Raw genomic sequence first — 20,723 nt, forward strand, 5'->3', positions numbered from 1 at the left:
ATGTCTTCTATTAACTGTGGAACAGTGCCACTCTTCTTACTAATTATGTTTCATTTTGTTTGGAACACTATAACTATATGTTATTTAATGTTAATATCTAATGAATTTATTAAATTTAATGGATTACTGAGCATTTAAAAATTTCTTCATTTCCAACCCTTTTTCTTTTGCCTTAGGAATTGCATTTATTTTTATTTTTGTTATTTTATTTCATTTTAGATTCAAGGGTACATGTGTGGGTTTGTTAAATGGGTATATTGTGTAATGGTGTGGTCTGGGCTTCTAGTGAACCCATCATCCAAATAGTGAACATTGTACCCAATAGGTAATTTTTCAACCCTCATCCCTATTCCCTCTCTTTCTCCTTTTGGAGTCCCCAGTATCTATTATTTCCATCTTTATGTCTATGTATACCTATGGTTTAGCTCCCACTTATAAGTGAGAACATGTAGTATTTAGTTTTCTGTTTCTGAGTTATTTCACTTAGGATAGTCGTTTCCAGCTCCATCCATGTTACTGCAAAGGATGTGATTTCATTCTTTTTAATGGCTGCATAGTGTTCCATGGTGTGTATATATGCCACATTTTCTTTATCCAGTTAACCATTGATGCATAGTTAGGTTGATTCTTTGACTTTGCAATTGTGAATAATGCTGTGATAAACAGACAAGGGCAGGGATCTTTTTGATATAATGATTTCTTTTCCTTTGGGTAAATAACCAGTAGTGGGATTGCTGTATCAAATGGTAGTTCTATTTTTAGTTGTTTGAGAAATCTTGATAATGTTTTCCATAGGGGTTGTACTAATTTATATTCCTGCTAAGAGTGTATGTGTTCCCTTTTCTCCACAGCCTCACCAATATCTGTTGTTTTTGACTTTTTAATAATAACTATTCTGAATGGTATGAGATGATATCTCATTGTGGCTTTAATTTTCATTTCTCTCATGATTAGTGATACTGAGCATTTTTTTCCTGTTTGTTGGCTGCTTGTATGTCTTCTTTTGGAAAATGTCTGTTTATGTCCTTTGCCCACTTTTTAATGGCGTTATTATTATTTTTTGTATTAATTTGTTTGAGTTCCTTATGGATTCTGGATATTAGCTCTTTGTTGGATGCATAGTTTGGTTTGCAAATATTTTTCCCATTCTGTAGGTTATGTACCCTATCGATTGTTTCTTTTGCTGTGCAGAAGCTTTTTAGTTGAATTAATTCCCATTTGTCTATTTTTGGTTTTGTTGCATTTGCCTTTGAGGACTTGGTCATAAATTCTTTGCCTAGGCTAATGTCCAGAAGAGTTTTTCCTAGGTTTTCTTCTAGTGCTTTTAGAGTGTCAGGTCTTACATTTAGGCCTTTAATTCAACCTTAGTTAATTTTTGTATATGGTGAGAGATAGGTATCCAGTTTCATTCTTCTGCATGTAGCTAGCCAGTTTTCCCAGCACCATTTATTGAATAGGGAGTCCTTTTCCCATTGCTTATTTTTGTTGATTGTGTTGATGGTCATTTGCTTGTAGGTATGTGGCTCTATTTATGGATTCTCTATTTTGTTCCATCCGCCTGTGCGTCTATTTGTGAACCAGTTCCATGCTGGTTTGGTTACTATAGCCTTGTAGTACAGTTTGAAGTCAGGTAATGTGATGCCTCTGGCCTTGCTCTTTTTGCTTAGGATTGCTTTGGCTATTTGGGCTCTTTTGTGGTTCCATGTGAATTTTAGAATAGTTTTTTCTAATTCTGTTAAAAACAATGCTGATTCTATAGGAATTGCATTGAATTTGTAGATTGCCTTGGGCAGTATGGTCATTTAAATGATATCAATTCTTCTAATCCATGAGCATGGGATGTTTTTCCATTTTTTGTGTCACTTCTGATTTCTTTCATTAGTGTTTTGTAGTTCTCCTTTTAGAGGTCTTTCATCTCTTTGGTTAAGTGTATTCCTAGGTATTTTGTGTTTGTGTGGCTATAATAAATGGGATTGACTTTTTGATTTAGTTTGCAGCTTGAGTGTTGTATAGAAATGCAACTGATTTTTGTACATTAATTTTGTTTGTTGAAACTTTACTGAAGTTGTTTATCAAGTCTAGGAGTCTTTTGGAGGAATCTATAGGATTTTTCTAGGTATAAGATCATGTTATCAGGGAACAGAGATAATTTCACTTTTTTTTTAAATTTAGATACCTTTTGTTTCTTTCTCTTACCTAATTGCTATGTTTAGGATTTCTAGTGCCATGCTATTTAGGAGCTGTGAGAGCGAAATCCTTCTCTTGTTGTAGTTCTTAAGAGGAATGCATTTTACTTTTCCCCATTCAGTATGATGTTGGCTATGGGTTTGTTATATACAGCTGTTATTATTTGGAGGTATGTTCCTTTGATGCCTAGTTTGTTGAGTTTTTTTTTTTTTTTTTTTATCATGAAGTGATGTTGGATTTTATCAAATGCTGTTTCTGCATCTATTGAGATGACCTTATGTCTTTTGTTTTTAATTTTGTTTATGTGGTGAATCACATTTATTGACTTGCATATGTTGAACCATCTTGGCATCCCTAAAATAAAACCCACCTGATTGTGATGGATTATCTTTTTGATGTGCTGTTGGATTCAGTTTGTTAGTATTTTGTTGAGGATTTTTGTATCTATGTTCATCAGAGATATTGGCCTGTAGTTTTCTTCTTTTTATTGTGTTCTTATCAGATTTTGGTATCATTATGATACTGGTTTCATAGAATGATTTATGGAGGAATTCCTCTTCCTTAATTTTCTGGAGTGGTTTCAATAATATTGGTTTCAGCTCTTCTTTGTACATCTGATAAAATTCAGCTGTGAATCCATCTGGTCCTGGGCTCTTTTCTTGTCGTAGTTGTTATATTTTTTTGTTACTGATTCAGTTTCATTACTCGTTATTGGTCTGTTCAGAATTTCTATTTCTCTTGAGGGGTTGTATGCTTCCAGGAATTTATTCATGTACTCTGGGTTTTCTAGTGTGTGCACTTAGAGATGTTCATAGTAGTCTCTGATGATCCTTTGTGTTTCTGTGTTATCAGTTGTAATGTTACTTTTATCATTTCTGATTGTGCTTATCTGAGTCTTCTCTTTTTCTTTGTTAATCTAGCTAGCCATCTAACAGTTTTGTTTATCTTTTCAGAGAACCAACTTTGTGTTTTGCTGATCCTTTGTATGATTTTTTTGGTTTCAATTTAACTGAGATCAAATCTGCTCTGATCTTTGTTATTATTCTTTTCTTCTGCTAGTTTCGTGTTTGGTTTGTTCTTGATTTTCTAGTTCCTTGAGGTGTGGCATTAGGTTGTTAATTTGAGATCTGTCTTTTTGATTTAAGCAATTAATGCTATAAGCTTTCCTCTTAGCACTGCTTTTGCTGTATCCCAGAGGTTTTGGTATGTTGTGTCTGTTTTCATTCATTTCAAAACATTTTTTTAATTTCTGCCTTAATTTTATGGTTAACCCAAAAGTCATTCAGGAGTGAGTTGTTTAATTTCCATGTACTTCTGTGGTTTTGAGAGTTCCTCTTGGTATTGATTTCTAATTTTATTCCACTGTGGTCCAGGAAGATCCTAATATGATTTTGACCTTTTCTTTCTTTTTTTTTTTTTTTTTTTTTTGCATTTATTGAGACTTGCTTTGTGGGCAAGCATATGGTGAAGTTTAGAGAATGTTTTATGCACAGATGAGAAAAATGTATATTCTGTGGTTGTTGGATGGAATGTTCTGTAGTTGTCTCTTAGTTCATTTGGTCAAGTTTGCATAATCAAAGCAACAGATCAAGCTCAATGATCTGTCATCATTGACAGCTTATTCGTGTCAATATGGTATTGAAGTTCCTTTTATATGACTCTTTTATATGACTGTCTCTTTTTGTAAGTCTAGTAGTATTTGTTTTATAAATCTGGGTGCTCTGATACTGGGTGCATATATATTTAGGATAGTTAAATCTTTTTGTTGAATTAGACCCTGTATCATTAGATAATGCTATTCTTTGTCTTTTTAACTGTTGTTACTTTAGAGACTGTTTTATCTCATATAAAAAGAGCAACTCCTGCTCCTTCTTGTTTTCCATTTGCATGACATATCTTTTCACACCCCTTTACTTTAGGCTATGGGTATCTTTACATGTTAGGTTGTCTCTTATAGGTAGCAGATTGTTGGGTCTTTTTTTTTTAAAAAAATCTATTTTGCTAAACTATATCCTCTAAGTGGAACATTGAGGCTGTTTACATTTAAGGTTAATAATAATATGTGAGGTTTTGTTCCCGTCAGAGTTTTGTTAGCTAGTTGCCTTGTAGTCTCAATTGTGTAATTGCTTTATGGGATCTGTGAACTTTGTACTTATATGTGATTTTATGGTGGCAAGTATTGTCCTTTCATTTCCATGGTTATAACTTCTTTAAGCATTTCTTATAGAACTGGTCAAGTGGTGATTAATTCCCTTAGAGTTTGCTTCTCTGGGAAATACTTTATTTCTCCCTCCTTTATGAGGCTTATTTGGCAGGATAAAACATTCTTGGCAGGCTTTTTTTTTTTTTTCTTTAAGAAAACTAAAAATAGGCCCCATAGGTCCCCAATCTGTTCTGGCTTGTAAGATTTCCACTGAGAAGTCTCATTAGTCTGATAGGATTTCTTTTATGGGCAATCTGACACTTCCCTCCAGATGCCTTTGAGATTTTTTTCTTTAGCATTAAACTTGGATAGTATGATGACTATATGCCTTGGTGACATTCATCTTTTATAGCATCTCCCAGATATTCTCTGAATTTCTTGCATCTGAATGTCTACCTCTATAGCAAGATCAGGGAAATTTTCCTGAATTATTCTCTTAAATATAATTGCTTACTTTTTCTTCTTCTCTCTCAGGATTACATATAAGTCATACATTTGGTCCCTTTACATAATTGCATATTTCTCAAAGACTTTGTTCATTAAAATAATTCTTTTTTCTGTATTTTTGTTTTACTTGTTTAAATAGAAAGAGTGGTCTTCAAGCTCTGAAATTCTCTTTTCTGCTTGGTCTAGTCTTTTACTATAGTTAAAGTTTAATATATCTATTTTTATCTTTCATATCCTAAGTTTTTGGGGGTTGATTTTCAACTTTCTTTTGCATCTCAGTGAGTTTTCTTACAATCCATACTTTGAATCCTTTATCTGTCATTTCAGAATTTTCATTTTAGTTGGGATCCATTGCTAGAGAGCTAGTGTGATCCTTTGGAGGTGTCAAAACACTTTGTCTTTTTGGATAGCCAGAGTTTTTATGCTGATTCCTTCTCATCTGAAGGAGCTTGATATAGTTTGGTTCTGTGTCCCACCTAAATCTCATCTTTTAACTCCCATAATTTCCACCTGTTGTGGGAGGCACATGGTGGGAGATGACTGAATCATGGGGGCAGGTATTTCCCATGCTGTTCTCATGATAGTAAATGTGTCTCACAAGATCTGATAGTTTTAAAAATGGGAGTTTCTCTGCACAAACTCTCTCTTTGCCTGCTGTCATCCACATAAGATGTGACTTGCTCCTCCTTGCCTTCTGCCATGATTGTGAGACCTCCCTAGCCTTGTGGAACTGTAAGTCGAATAAACCTCTTTCTTTCGTAAATTGCCCAGTCTTGATATGTCTTTATCAACAGTGTGAAAATGGACAAATACTGAGCTGTTGCTTCCTATTTTTTAATTTGCCAACATTTGAATGAGACTTTTAAAGTCTGTATTCTTTTTTCCCTTGAGGATGTGGCTGTAATATATATTGTGTATGATTGTTTGGCTTTGTTTCTGGGGGCTTTTAGGGGACCAAGGGTCTCTATGGGTTCCTTGGTTATGGATATCATTTGTGTGGTCGCTTTCCCAGATACTGCTTGTTGTAGTGATGTATAGGGTGTATGAGCTGACACAGTATCTTCTGTAGGGCTAAGAGTGTGGAGGTCTCAAGAAGCTTATCTCATATACTAGCACTGCGCTCCTCTGACAGCAGGTTTTTTGTTTGATGATGCAGTTCAGTCTCTAGTCCAGTAAGTGTCGCTTAAGGGTAAGAAGAGCTAGCTCACCCTCAGGTCATCTGATGGTGAGTGGAAACCCCTGCCTTGACAGGTGTGCTGAGGTCTCAGGGGTAGGGGCCAGCAGGGGGCTGCACCAGTTCCTCAGCCTGGGCAGGCAGGAACATGATCCACTACCTATCATGCCCCTTTCGCAGCACTTGTAACCCTCAGTTCATATAAACACTGTCCTTTGGCTCCTGGCCACTCCTGAGGTCTGTGAGAATGTTTCCATTGTGGCTACCACCAAAATGGCCTTGGGTCAGAGCCTCTTTCCCCAGTCCAGAACAGTCAGCTCTGTGACTTGTCTGTCCTCTATTGCAGGGACATTGCTACTTTGTGTAGGGAGCAGGAGATGGGCCCTGCTTTTTCTGAAAGACGAGGCAGTACCACCTTACTTTCAGTGGGGATGCAGCCGCTGTGAAAAGTGCTAGAAAGTCTTTCTTCAATTGCATGAGTGCCAGCGCCCAGCAGGGAAACTTCTGCTGCATCTGCAACAGTGAATGGGTGGAGTAGGAAATAGTCCCCTTTCCATGTCCCTTCCTAGCTACTACTACTGCCCCTTTCAGAAATTGGTGCTGTGCCTGCATTTCCTTTGTCCCAAGGAGCACTTTGGTGGGCTGTGCTCCCTGCTCCCCTACAAGCAACTAGCACTGAGGGCTAGATTTCTGGGGTTCCTGCAGCTCCCCAGGGTCCTGCCAGTCCCCCATGGTTGCCAAAGTCAGAGTGATTGTGGGGTATGTTTCTGGGGTATCTGGTGATACAACATCACAAAGGCTGAGGTTGCTTGGGCAGGGCAGTGGCTCAGAACAGGTGCACAACCAGTATGGTGCCCACCATCTCAGTTCAGGCCTGAGGGGAGTGCCAGCACACCTGCCTGAGTTGGTCACCTGGTATTCTATTCTCAAGAATTTCCCGAATTACCACTGACAGCATTGCCCAGGGTCACGAAGGCAGAGGGGGCTCTCCCACAATTTGGTATTCAGCAGTTTGTTATGGGGTGAGGTGAGAAGGGATGCACACCTATCTACCCTTTCTGTAAGACTCCAGGCTCCTCAGAGGTCAGTCTGTGCCAGATTCTTTCTGTTTTCCTTTTCTCTGCCCCAGCTTCTAACTTTGGGCTCCCTGGAAGACCCTGGCTCTTTTTCCTCCTCTCCTTCTCCATTTTAATTTCTAATACATAAATGGAGATAAATATGATCCACATAAAGAAAGGATTTTGGAATCTTCAAAATTTGTAAAAATATAGAGGCTTCTGAGACCAAAAGTGTGGGAACTGCTGAGCTGAGGGATGGTCAGAAGCATCTTCCAGTGAGAGGGAGCATCAGGATGCAGTGGGGTGGGCAGGTCTGCAAAGGAAGAAGGATGATGGAGATTGCACGTGTCAGTGGTGCAATTTGACCTCAGTTTGATCTGACAGGACCTATCTCTTACCTTCTATTTTAATGGTTTTATAGGAATGTTGGTGATTGCCTGAACTGATTCCGTTTTCTATCTAAATAATTAAGTTACCTGTTCAAAGGTCTGCTATACTTCTTAATTTCAGGGGTTGGAATTTTGTGAGGTAATCCAAATTTTATCTCTTCTATCCTGTTGTCCTGTGGGCATAATTGTCCTTATGAGGCAATTTTTTATTTCAGAAAATATGTCGCTGTAGGTATGAGTCTATAAATTTGGAGACTGTATTTTTAAAAATTTTAAGTAAACTTTTTATTTTTTGATCATTTTAGATTTATGGAAAAGTTACACAGATAGTACAGCATCCCCATATGACCCTCACCCAGTTTCCCCATTGTTAACATCTTACATTACCATAACGTATTTGTCAAAACTAAGAAACTAATATTAATACATGACTATTAACTAACTATATACTTCATTTGAATTTCACCAGTTTTTCCAAGCGTCCTCTTCCTGTTCCAGGATCCAGTCCCAGAGCACCACACTATATTTAATTGTCTATAGCAGTTTCTCAATCTTTCTTTATTTTTTATGATCTTGACAGTCTGTAGGTATATTGGCCAGGTAACCTATAGATGACCCCCAATCTGGGGTCTTTTTTAAATTATTAAACTAGGGTTATGGTTTTTGGAAAGAAAGCAACAGAGATGAAGTGCCCTTCTCATCAGATCATAGGAGGGATACAGCATATCCACATGACGTCACTGGGGATGTTAACCTTCAACACTTGGTGACATTAGTGTTTGCCAAGTTTCTAGGTTTCCCCACTGTAAAGTTACTATTTTTCCTCTTTTCCTGCTTTGTTTTTTAGAAACAAGTCACTAAGCCTAGCCCACGCTCTAGGAGTAAATTGCGGGAATTAAACTCTACTTCCTGGAAAGAAGCAATGTCTATAGATAGTAATTGAATTCTAATGTAAGAAAGATTGGTCTCCTCTCCCCCTTTTATTTTTTCATTCATTTATTTATATGAGTATGGTGTATTGTATTTGTCAGGCTTCTCCAGAGAAAGAGAACCAATAGGATACACACACACACACACACACACACACACAACACACATACGTACATATATATAAGATTTATTACAGGAATTGGCTCACATGGTTATAAAGGCTAAGAAGTCTCATGACCTGCTGTCTGCAAGCTGGAGAACTAGGAAACCTAGTGGTGTAATTCAGTCCCAGACTGAAGGCCTGGCGTAAGCCTTGGTCTAATTCCAAAAGTCCAAGAACCAGGAGCTCTGATGTTTGAGAGCTGGAGAATATGGATGTCCCAGCTCAAGCAGAGAACAAATTTGCTCTTCCTTCACCTTTTTGTTCTATTGAAGCCCTCAAGTGATTGGAGGATGCCCACCTCAATTGGTGAGGGTGATATTCTCTACTCAGTCTACTAGTCTGCTAATCTCTTCCAGAGATACTCTCGCAGACACACCCAGAAATAATGTTTTGCCAGCTATCTGGGCTTCCCTTAACCCAGTCAAGTTAACACATAAAATTAACCACACAGTATGGATTCATGTACATTTATTTCATGCTTTGGGATATACTATGCCATTTATTTTGTTGCTCAAATTGTTTCAGCTTCCAACTGACCATTGGAAACATTTTCAGGTTGCTACCTGGGCCCCTTTCATATGCCCTTATCCTTTTGTTTTTTGAGTATTTCCTTACTTTCTGGTATTATAAGATATTCCAGGCTTATTTTGTATTCTTCTTGTCCTGGCTTTAGAATCAGCCACTTTTTCTGGCTCCTCTTACTGGAGAATGGTATTTAGAAACTAAGATCTGGGCAGTGGGTGTGCTTGTTGCTATTGTGATGTCATTGCTTCTAGGCCTTCTCAGTAGATGGAGCTAGGTAATATATGCATATATACTAACTCATAGATATAAATATATCTATAATTATTTCTGTATTTATCCATTTACATATATGTTAAGATAAACATGGTGGAGACCCTTTGAATTTGCTTATGTTCCTTTTCAGCCTATAGACCAGATATAATAATTAGCTTTTCTTCTCTTGCAGATTCCAGAGAGTCCTCTATTTCATATGTGCCTTCCAGAACATCTCTTGTGGTATTCACTACTTGGCTTCTGTGTTCATGGGAGTCACCCCTCGTCATGTCTGCAGGCCCCCAGGCAATGTGAGTCTGGTTGTTGTCCACAATCACTCTAATTGGAGTTTGGAGGACACCGGGGCCCTGTTGTCTTTAGGCCAGAAAGATTATGTTATGGTGCGGTTGCAGAATGGTGAGATCTGGGAGCTCTCAAGGTGTAGCAGGAACAAGAGGGAGAACACATCAAGTTTGAACTATGAATACACTGGCAGGAAGAAAGAGTTTCCTTGTGTGGATGGCTACATATATGACCAGAACACGTGGAAAAGCACTGCAGTGACCCAGTGGAACCTGGTCTGTGACCGAAAATGGCTCGCAATGCTGATCCAGCCCCTATTTATGTTTGGAGTCCTCCTGGGATCGGTGACTTTTGGCTACTTTTCTGACAGGTAAAATCAAATATTTAGGATTGTTGCATTAGTGTAGGGTTTATTTTCCTATCTGGTTTTCTTGGGAGACAAGGAATTATGTTTAAAACTTGTCATTTTTATACTTCCTGTCTAAATACCTACCTCTATGCTGATCCATTATTTAGGGATGTATAATGATAAGAATAGGCTCTGAAGACAGTATACCTGGATCCAAATCCTGGTTCTACCACTTATTAACTGTGAACCCTAGGCAAATTGCCTAACTTACCTGCATTTCAGAATCTTTGTCTATTAGTTGGTGATAAAAAATAATATCACTTACTTCAAAGGATTATTGCAAAGTTAATACAGAACAAAAGTACCCTGGGCATATAACCACTCAATAGATACTTTGAATATTTTCTTCTCTTTAAATAGACTTGCTTTTTAATAGGAGTAGCCTGATTCTAAGCAGTGTATCTGTAAAATTATGGGCTTGATATAACAGCCTCTTTTAGTCTTTTTGTGCTGCTGTAACAAAATACCACAGACTGGGTAATTTACAAACAATAGAAATTTATTTCTCATAGTTCTGGCAGTTGGGAAGCCCAAGATAAGGTGCCAGCAGTATTGCTGTCTGGGAAGGCTGTTGTTTGCTTTCAAGATGATACCTTATTGTTACATCCTCTGGAGGGGATAAATGCAGTGTCCTCGCATGGAAGAAAGGATGGAAGGGCAAGAGAGTGCTCCCTTCAACCTTGAGCCCTTTAGTAAAGGTGCTAAGGGCTCTGCTGTCGTGACTTTATCACCTCCCAAGGCCACCCCTCTTAATACTGTTGTACTGGAGATTAAGTTTCAACATGAATTTTGGAGGGAATACTATCATTCAAAGCATAACCTGGCCATATATTTTTTTAAATTTACATTAAAATGAATATGTAATTCTTAAAATAAACAAAGTTTTTATCGCTGTATGAACATGGACTACACCAAAGCACAGAGATGAACTTATTGGGTCTCCATAGTTGTGGATTTTACAGGCATGTGGTGGGCATTGAGGACCTAAAGACAACAGCTTAGATCGGAAATCCCTGCCCTTGAGATATACCAGTCTAATGGGGCTGATAAACATGTCAAAAGAAAAATCATAGGGCTTGTCATGGTCAGGGCCAACCTGCTCACAGTATGTTCAAAGGTGCTAGGTATTAGTGTTTTCATTCAGCAAGCTGTTACACAAATTATCACTTGGGCCTTTTCTGTAGAAAAGTGTTCACTGCTTGACTCTTGAAACTCAAAATATTTGCAACTACATGTATGAAATGTACTAAAATACATTTGCTGTATGACAAAAATGGAATATAAATAATGCTTATAACAAGGTCAGAGTACAAAATACCTTAACTGAAAATAAATTTAGTTCCTTTGTCTGAACTTGGTATAGTTATATAGACATATATTGAACACTTACAGTCACTTTGATAGCTGCAGAGATGTATATATGTATAATAATATATAAATAAGTAAAAATAAAGTAAAGGAATAAAGAAGGGCCACTCCATAGGCAGAGCAGCCATGACGTATATTTGTTAAAGTCCTTGAGAATTTGCAAACCGTTAACTGGTATTCATTTGGATGTGTAGCTTGAATTCAAATGCCTTGGGAGCTCCAGAAAAACCGTCAAACCAATCTTTTAGCTTACGGTTTTTCCTTTATACAGACTCCCAGTGTCTGTATTCTCTCAGCGGAACTTGTTGAAAGAGACAGCCTTCTTGCACCTCTTGTAGTCTTCTACACTTCTTGCTGGATGTGCCAAGATGGCAAGTCCCTGACCACTTTTTTCTAGGGGTCATTTCTCAGAGCTGTCTATGCAGCCAGTACCTTAAAAGATGAGTGCTATGGTTTAGATATGATTTGTCTGTTCCCACCAAGGCTCATGTTGAAATTTGATCCCCAGTGTGGCGGTGTTGGGAGGTGAGGCCTAGTGGGAGGTGTTTGGGCTCTGGGGCGAATCCCTCATGAATGAATTGGTGCTGTTCTCATGGCAGTGAGTGAATGAGTTCTGGCTGTCACAAGACTGGATTAATTCTCACAGGAATTGATTAGTTCCTGCAAGAGTGGATTGTTTTAAAGTGAGGACGCCCCTCAGGTTTCTCCCTGTTTACATGTGTCTGCTTTACCTTTGACCTTCTCTGCCATGTTGTGATGTAGCATGAAAGCCCTTGCAGGAAGCCAGTACCCTTGATCTTCCCAGCCTGCAGAACTATGAGCTAAATAAACCTCTTTTCTTTATAAATTATCAAATATCAGCTGTTCTTTTACAGCAACATAAAATTAACTGATATGATGAGATAATGTCCCCTCTCTGCCTCAAAGAGTAGGCTTCCTAACTGCTTGCTACAAACCAGTGAATTCCCCACATGCAATGTTCCCCCTCTCTAATTCAACCCACTATCTGTGAAGTGTCATCTGGGCTTACTGTGGGACTTGGGGATTAGAGGAACTGAGACAAAGATGCTGCTGCCCTGCTGCTTGCTAATGAAGTTCTTTGTTTCTGACCCAACCATCTTGTGTTTTTGCCAGCAGCCCTTAAACAGTACAGCTTAATGTATTAACTCAGAGTAAAATAAAATTTAATACTCTTTGTTTACCCTCATCTTGGGCTTGAGAGGATTCTCATAAATTATTTTTCAAGGTGAATAAGTAGCTCAGTGAAAACCAAAACACATGGTTAAAAGGGACCATGAGTGAGAATCAGCAGAAACAATTGGCAGCAGAAGCAGACTTCTGCACAAAGACTTCAAATACTAGAATTATCAGGCATAAATAATAAAATAACCACACGTACTATTTTTAAAGAAATAGAAGACAAGCTTAAAAATATTGATGAAAACTGGACATTGTATTAAAACTGACATAAAATTGAAGAATACCTAGGACATCTACAAATAAAAAATGAAATAGGTGAATAATAAATCACCTGGATAGTTTTAACAACCTGTCATGCACAGCTACAAAAAAATTCATGAAATGGATGATAACTCAGAAAAAGTTATCAATATTAAAGCTCAGAGAGACAAAGAGGTGGGAAATATGAGAGATTAAAATTCATGGAGGCTGAAAAGGGAAAAGATCTGAAATTTATTTAATATTAGAAACTAATCAATGGTGTTTACCACATTAATATATTAGAGAACAAAATTCATACGATCAACTCAATACTTAAAGGAAAAGCATTTTGATGAATTTCAAAATCCATTCATGAAAAAAACTGAAAGTAGAAGAATGCCTTTAACCTGATAAAAGGTCTCTGCAATAAGGTTTACCATGAATATCCTAATTGTGAAGTGTAAAATATTAATTAATTTCTTCTTTCTTTCTTTCTTTCTTTTTTTTTAGAGACAGGGTTTTGCTATGTTGCCAAGGCTGTTCTTGAACTCCTGGGCTCAAACAATTCTCCTGCCTCAGCCCTCCCAAGTAGATGGGATTACAGGCATGCACCACTGCACCCAGCTCTTAATTCTGAAATGTTAAAAACTTTTCCTTTGAAATTAGGAACAGACAAGGATGTATGAAATACATCTTCTACTTAGCATTGTACTGGATAGTCTAGCCAGTGCTATAAGGAAAAAGAAAGAGAAAGAGGGAGAAGAAAAGGAAGCAAGGAAGGAATAATGATCGGGAAGGAGAAATAAAAAGTCATTATTTGTAGTCATTACAATTTTTTATGAAAAAGTCCTACATATGAGTTGTTAGAATTAATGAGCATTTAAAATTAATTATATTTCTATATACCAGTAACAAATAAAAAAAATTTTAAAGGTCATTGCAGAAGCCTAAAAATATGAAATATAAATGGTTAAATATAATAAAAAGTGAGGAGGGCCCTCTGTGGAGAAAATTATAAACTTTAAGAATCAAATCATTGAAGTAAATAGATATATCACTAGACAAACAGATTGAGGCTCCTTCAGAGGCTCCTGGAATAGACTTGTGCATTCGTAAACCTAAGTATAGACACATAAGGCATGGTATATTAGCAGGAAAAGGATCAATCAGTAAGTGGTGCTGGGACAGATGTCTAGCCATATAGAAGGAAATACAATTGGATTCATTTTCTAACATTTTACAGTACAATAGCAGTTCCAGAAGGACTAAACATGCATATGTGAAAAAGCAAAACTATACAACTTTAGGAAAATAGTTTAGGAGAATATTTTCAGAACGTAATGGAAGGAAGGATGATTTTTTAAAACACAAAAAGCATTGACTATGAAAGAAAAGATGGATAAATTTGACTTCATTACAAGAATTTTTGCCCACCAAAAGACACCATTAAAAGAGAAAAGATATGAATGTGCGCACACAAGAGAGAGAAAATATTTGCTTTACATATAACTAAATTATTTGTGTCCAGAATTGTTGCTTACATCAATGTAAGCAATTGTTGCTTACATCAATGGGAAAAAGACAACCCAATAGAAAAATGGGAAAAAGATTTTAAGTCACTTCATAGAAAAGAAAATCCAAATGGCTAATGAAAAATGAACTCTCAGTGATATATAATCACACCATTTACTTTTGACCAGTTGTCAGAAGTCAAAAGTCTTGTAATGCTAAGTGTTGGCAAGAACATGGAGTAATAGGATCTCTCATCCTGCTGGTGTGAATGCAAATTAAGAATCCAAGTTGGGTTAACCTTGAAGATTGATTTGGTATCATATAGAGTTGGTGATGTGCACAGGCACATGCTCTGGGGCATATACCCTGAGCATGCTCTTCACAGGTCCACAGAGGTACATGCATAAAAGTGCTCCCACAGCACTGTTTCTAACAGCCCTGCACTCTGAACAACCCAGATGTCCTTCAGTCGTCTCATGGACACATGTATTATAATATATTCTTACAGTAGGATATGTAGGCATAAAAATGAATGAGCCACAGCTACATGAAACAACATAGATGAGTCTCCTATATATAATGTTTGGTAAAGGAAGCAAGTCACAAAATAATACATGTGGTATTATACTGTTATAGAAAATTTAAAATCATAATAGCAAAACTAACCTATACTGTTTATAAACAGTAACCTGTATTGTTTAGCATTGCTTATAAAAGTTGTAAAATGAAACAAAAAACAAGAGATTGTCACCAAAATTAGAAAAATGTTTCCTCCTAGAAAGGGGAAGGGGATTTGTAGTCACAAGAGAGTTGCAAGAAGCTATCAGGAGGCTGGCAATCATCTCTTTCTTGCCTTAGGTTGTGATTTCTAGACATTTGACTTTTTATTATTCTTGAAGTTGTATATATTTTATGCCTTGTTATATATGTATAAAATATTATAATAAAAAAGCAAAGAAATAAGGTCTGATCCCATCCTTAAGGCACTAACAGTGGAGAATATAGACTCTTAAACAGATAATTTCAATGAAATGTGGTAAATGCTTTTTCTTTTTCTTTTCTTTTTGAGAAGGAGTCTAGCTCTGTTGCCCAGGCTGGTGTGCAGTGGTGTGATCTTGGATTACTGCAATCTCTGCCTCTCATATTCAAGTGATTCTCCTGCCCCAGCCTCCTGAGTAGCTGGGACCACAGGCATGTGCCACCACACCTGGCTAATTTTTGTAATTATAGTAGAATAGGGGTTTCACCATGTTGGCCAGGCTGGTCTTGAACTCCTGACCTCAAGTGATCTGCCTACCTTGGCCTCCCAAATTGCTGGGATTATAGGCATGAGCCATGGTGCCCAGCCAGTAAATGCTTTTAAAATAATAAAAACTCACATTTATGAACACTTTATTATACACTAGGTACTATTCTAAATGTCTTATATATCATCTCATTTAATTATTTAAAGAAGTCTGAGAGATAGACACTATTGTCCCCCTCCCTTTTTTTAACCAATAAGGAAAAGGAAGCACAGAAAGTTCACATGGAAATTAAGGGATGGAGCTGGGATTTGAGCCCAGGCCAACATCCCCAACTACTGCATCACACTGTTTCTGAATTTCTGCTATGAGACTCCAAGGGATGATCAATGGAAGTTGTCAGATAGAGAAGGCCCCCAAGGGAAAGGAATAGCTTTGTGTCATGAAACAACCTGGCATGTTCAGAGAATTGTGGGAAAGTCAGTGTGGCAGAAGTAGAGAAGGGCAGATTGTTAAAGGAAATGACAAGAGACAAAGCCACAATGGGGATTATTTCATTTCTAGGAAGTGTGGGAGGTGTACTGGTGTGCGGTTAGGAAGACCAGCTGGGAAGCTGTTGGGATGAATTATGTTAGAAATGGTGAAGACTTGAGTGAAAATGGGAAAAACAGGGAGGAAAAGATGAAGACATATTTGGGAGGCATTTCTAAACTGACAAAATTTGATGACCAATATGCAGGAGGGTGCGGAGGAATGTATTAAGGTTTAGAAGCCTGATGGAAGGGGATTTTGCTAACCAGTTCAGGAAATACTAAGGAGAGAGCAGCTTTAGAAGAGAAGGGAACACGTTTGGATATATTCCAATGAGCTTGTCCTATCCTATCCCTATATTAAGAAAAACAAAGTGAAGATGTATTCAAAGTTAATACCAATTACAACAGCAATAAGAGATTGCAGCTCTGCAGGACATTAAAGTGGAGAAGAGCAACTGGGGCCAGATGGTGGGTGGGGAGTTAATAGCCCATACTTAGGAATCCAAACCAGGGAAGTGGATGAAATTGCAAGGGCAGAGTGTGCAGCAGAGGACTTTAGGGAGTGCCAGCATTGAGGTAGGCGGGTCATCAAGGAGGTACAAGCGGGACCAGATGAGCGGGATATTTCGCAAACCAAGGGTAGGCACAGTCAGTGGCACTAGAGAGGACAGCCAGAAAGGACCAGGAGAGGCAATGTGCAGGTCCCTGGTGACTGCAAAGTGAGCTCAGAAAAGCTGGTTGCACCTGGTCATCATTGGCTGAGGAAACAAGTAGGAGTTGAGGAAAGAAATATTCCCTTCCGATAAATCTGTCAAGGGAGGAAATGCAAGGTGGCTAAAGGAGCAATGGGGTCAAGAGAAGATTCTTGTCTTTGGTTGGAGGAGATGAAAACTGAACGGAAGAAGTCAAAGGAGAGGGAAAAACAAAGGAAAAAGAAGTGATGGGTTTCAGAGGAAGTGGGAAGAGGCACAATCCAATACAGAGATTGCAAAATGATATTTGGAGAGAAAGGGGCATGTGTCTTCAGAGAGGCAGGAAGAGAAGGCTGAATGCAAATGCAGGTCGTGTTGGTAAGTGGACAGAGCAGGAAGTTGTGGGGCTTCCTCTCTGATGGTTTCTGTTCTCTGCAGGAGATGGCCATTCATCTTCTGAGAGAGAACACATTGGAGGTGGGAGAGAAGGTCAAGCAGTGATAGGTAAAAATAGTTGTAGGTGGCATTCAGGGCTAAAATTGGATTGGGGAACAGTCATATATAGGGCGAATAATCCCCACTAATGTGCAAAGGAGCAAAGAAGGCTGAAGGGCGAAGAAGATGACGGTTTCTTGTTTATTTGCATATCCTCTGCTGCACCAAGCAAATCTGTTGGTTGTAATCTCCAGACAGTATCCTTTTGCCTTAAACTATTTGTCAGAGACAACCCATAGGTGGAAAATATTCACAAATTATATATCTGATAAGGGCCTAGTATCCAGAATATATAAAGAGCCTTACAATTCAATATTAAAAAAGCAATAGACTAATTCAAAAATGGGCAAAGAATTTGGATAAACATTTCTCTAAAGAATATATGCAAATAGCCAATACGCACTTGAAAAGATGCTCAACATCATTAATCATTAGGGAATTGTAAATAAAAACCACAATCAGATACTACTTCACAGCCACTGGGATGGCTATAATGAAAAAGGCAGACAATAACAAGTAGTGGGGAGAATGCAGAGAGATCGAAACGCTCATACATTGCTGGTGGGAATGGAAAAATGAGGTGACCATCTTGGAAACCAGTTTGGCAGTTCCTCAAAATGTTACATATAGAGTTACCATATGACTACCATATAGAGTAGTAGGAATTTAACTACTGGGTACATACCCAAGAGAATTGAAAACATAAGTTCAAACAAAATCTTGTTCATAGATGTTCAGAGCAGCATTATTCGTAATAGCCAAGAAGAGGAAAATGAGCGATCAACTGATGAATAGATAAATGTGGCATATCCGTAGAATGGTGCTACTCAGAGAGAAAAAAGGAATGAAGTGCTGATGCTACAACGCAGATGAAGCTGGAAAACATAATGCTAGGGAAAAGAAGCCAGACACAAAAGGCCGCATGTTGTTTGACTCCATTTATGGGAAATGTCCAGAACAGACAAATCTATGGAGACAGAAGGTAGATGAGTGGTTGTCAGGGACTGGAGGGAGAAGGGAATAGGGAGTGGCAGCTCCTGGGCACAGAGTTTCTTTTGGGAGTGATGAATATATCCTGGAATTAAAGAGTGATGATGATTGCACAACCTTGCAAATATACTAAAAACCACCAAGTTGTCTACTTTAAAAGGTTGAATTTTAATGGCATTAGAATTGTATCACAATTTTAAAATCTGTCAGAAATAGTATTTGTTTTTTAAACAAAGAGATGCCTCTATCAATTATGAAAAGATAGGGCAAGTAAGCACATTATTCTAGAAGCAGAAGGTAGGAAGGCCTCTGTTTATAGAGGGGCTTGGCAAGAGCTGTTATAGCCTTGGTGGACAGGGCCAGCCTGGCAGGGAAGATGATCCCAGAGACAGCCAAAGTCCTGGAAGGGAGAGGACAAATTCTGCTCTCTCTTCACCCAATCCCAGGTTAAGGGGTTCTCAGAGTCACTCCGGGGATGACTCAGAGTGATCAGGTATGTATATTTGCAACTCAGGTAGAGGTCTCTCCACTGAACAGCTGGTTTTTTAAAGAAGCCATAGAACTTATGTTTTGCTCAAAATAAATAAAAGAAAAACAATCAATACATAAGCTATTCAAGGTATATGGGTAACGCCTATCTTTTATGAATTGGAGTGGATGTTTAAACTGTTACAACTCTACCTTGCCTATTGCACTGTGTGACTCTTATTTTTCAGGCTAGGACGCCGGGTGGTCTTATGGGCTACAAGCAGTGGCATGTTTTTGTTTGGAATAGCAGCGGCGTTTGCAGTTGATTATTACACCTTCATGGCTGCACGCTTTTTTCTTGCCATGGTGAGTTGTGTTTTTTACCTCTTTAATTCCGCTGCAGTATTTTCATAGGAAACCTTAACTCTCTTCATTTTGCTCATTTAAGATCTAGTGAGCGAGCTCAAGGACTAATCTTTGTCCAGTCCACTGCAGAGATCTGTCTACAGTATACCAATGCCTTATGTTTAGAATGGAACTCATTAAAGTGAAAAATTGTTGCTGGCTAGGCGGAAGTGTGTTTGCCTCTGTGTCGGGCATGTGGTCCACATCTCACAATTACTGAGGCATTATTTTATTTCTGAGTAATTATATTGGTCTAGTCAGGGCCTGTTCACTTGAGCAAACAGACACTTAAGGTGTGTAGTTAAAGTCACTTGTATAATGTACAGGAAGAATGAAAATAGGAAGGCATTAGGTCCTTATGTTACCAAGAACAGGAGTTTAGTGGAAAGGGCATGAGATTGAATACCAGCTTTGTCATATATTGGCTTGTTAATTGTATGACTTTGAGCACACTCCTTATCCTCTTTGAACCTTAGGTTGTAGTCTGTAAACTGTCCATGTTATTATTCTTAGGATTCAGAGAGATTAATTATAAACAACCGCAGTACAGCACCTGGTTACAATGGTAACTGTTACTAGAAATGGACTGGCCAGCAAGGAAGCTGTTTCCATGCTCAGTGAGGCTTCCAGATAGATTTCTAATTATCAAACAACAGCAGCAAGATTTTCGGTTGGAAATCACTGATCTAGGATAATAGAGGGAAGTTTCCATCTGGAGGAGGAGCTTGTGATCTTGCTAAACGCAGAGCAGCAGGTTGGATGGTCTGAGGGTCCAGAGAGAAGCAAAGGGCTTCAATCTCTCTGCACCCCCTCAGATAACAAGACGGGGTGTCAGTTTTGGAGTCTTTTTTGATGGATAGAAAGGGTTTCTAGCAAACCGTACAGATGGCCAAGGATAAGGAAAATGCATAAAAATAAATCTAGGAGACTAGAAGGTGTTGTACCTCATCAAAAAATAAATACATATATTTAGGAATGTAAAGAGTTTTAAATACAAGATAGCAACTAGTAGTTCTGTTTCCACAGAGGACATAACTCTGTGACTATACAGTGAGATTTCATGAGAGAAACCTTCTGGTGGGACTGAAGGTTCCACAAATGCACGGGTACTGAGAAAGTATAAAGGTCATCTTTTGGAAGACTTAAGAGGATATTTCTGAAAATATCTGTTTCAGTCTTGCAAAATACCATGTGTTGGTTTCTAGACCCAAGGAAACAAGGCCACACCCACAGAATACATCTGTGAAATGTGGCCTCAATTTTCTGTGACTATTTCCTTTGATGTTCATGGGAAGTGGATTTGTGGTAGAATTCTGAGGATGGGAGATGCAGGCAGATTCAATTACTTAACGCATTTACTGATCTGTTTACGGAGTGTAATGCTAAGTAAACCAGACTCAGCTGTCTCAGTAAGTCTAGTAGGAAAGGCAAGACATTGATCAGCCATCTTCAAAAATAAATAAAATGTTGACAGTGAAGGCATAACAGCAGTGGGTCTGGAGGGTTCACCAGGGTCTGGAGGGTCAAGGGCTTCCT

The 20,723-nt window shown here is 38.3% G+C and overlaps 1 protein-coding gene across 2 annotated transcripts in view; it reads left to right on the forward strand.

Moving 5' to 3' along the window:
- SLC22A16 (solute carrier family 22 member 16) overlaps positions 1-20,723 on the forward strand; it is a 50,830-nt gene that overhangs the window by 9,575 nt on the left and 20,532 nt on the right. For both annotated transcript variants that reach the window (XM_026454390.2, XM_023205846.2), the window contains exons 2-3: positions 9,522-10,001; positions 19,031-19,148. In XM_026454390.2, coding sequence (XP_026310175.1) covers positions 9,522-10,001; positions 19,031-19,148 — 598 coding nt within the window. The remainder of the gene's footprint in view (positions 1-9,521; positions 10,002-19,030; positions 19,149-20,723) is intronic.

The sequence above is a fragment of the Piliocolobus tephrosceles genome, chromosome 5 (assembly GCF_002776525.5).
Source record: "Piliocolobus tephrosceles isolate RC106 chromosome 5, ASM277652v3, whole genome shotgun sequence".
NCBI classification, from domain to species: domain Eukaryota; kingdom Metazoa; phylum Chordata; class Mammalia; order Primates; family Cercopithecidae; genus Piliocolobus; species Piliocolobus tephrosceles.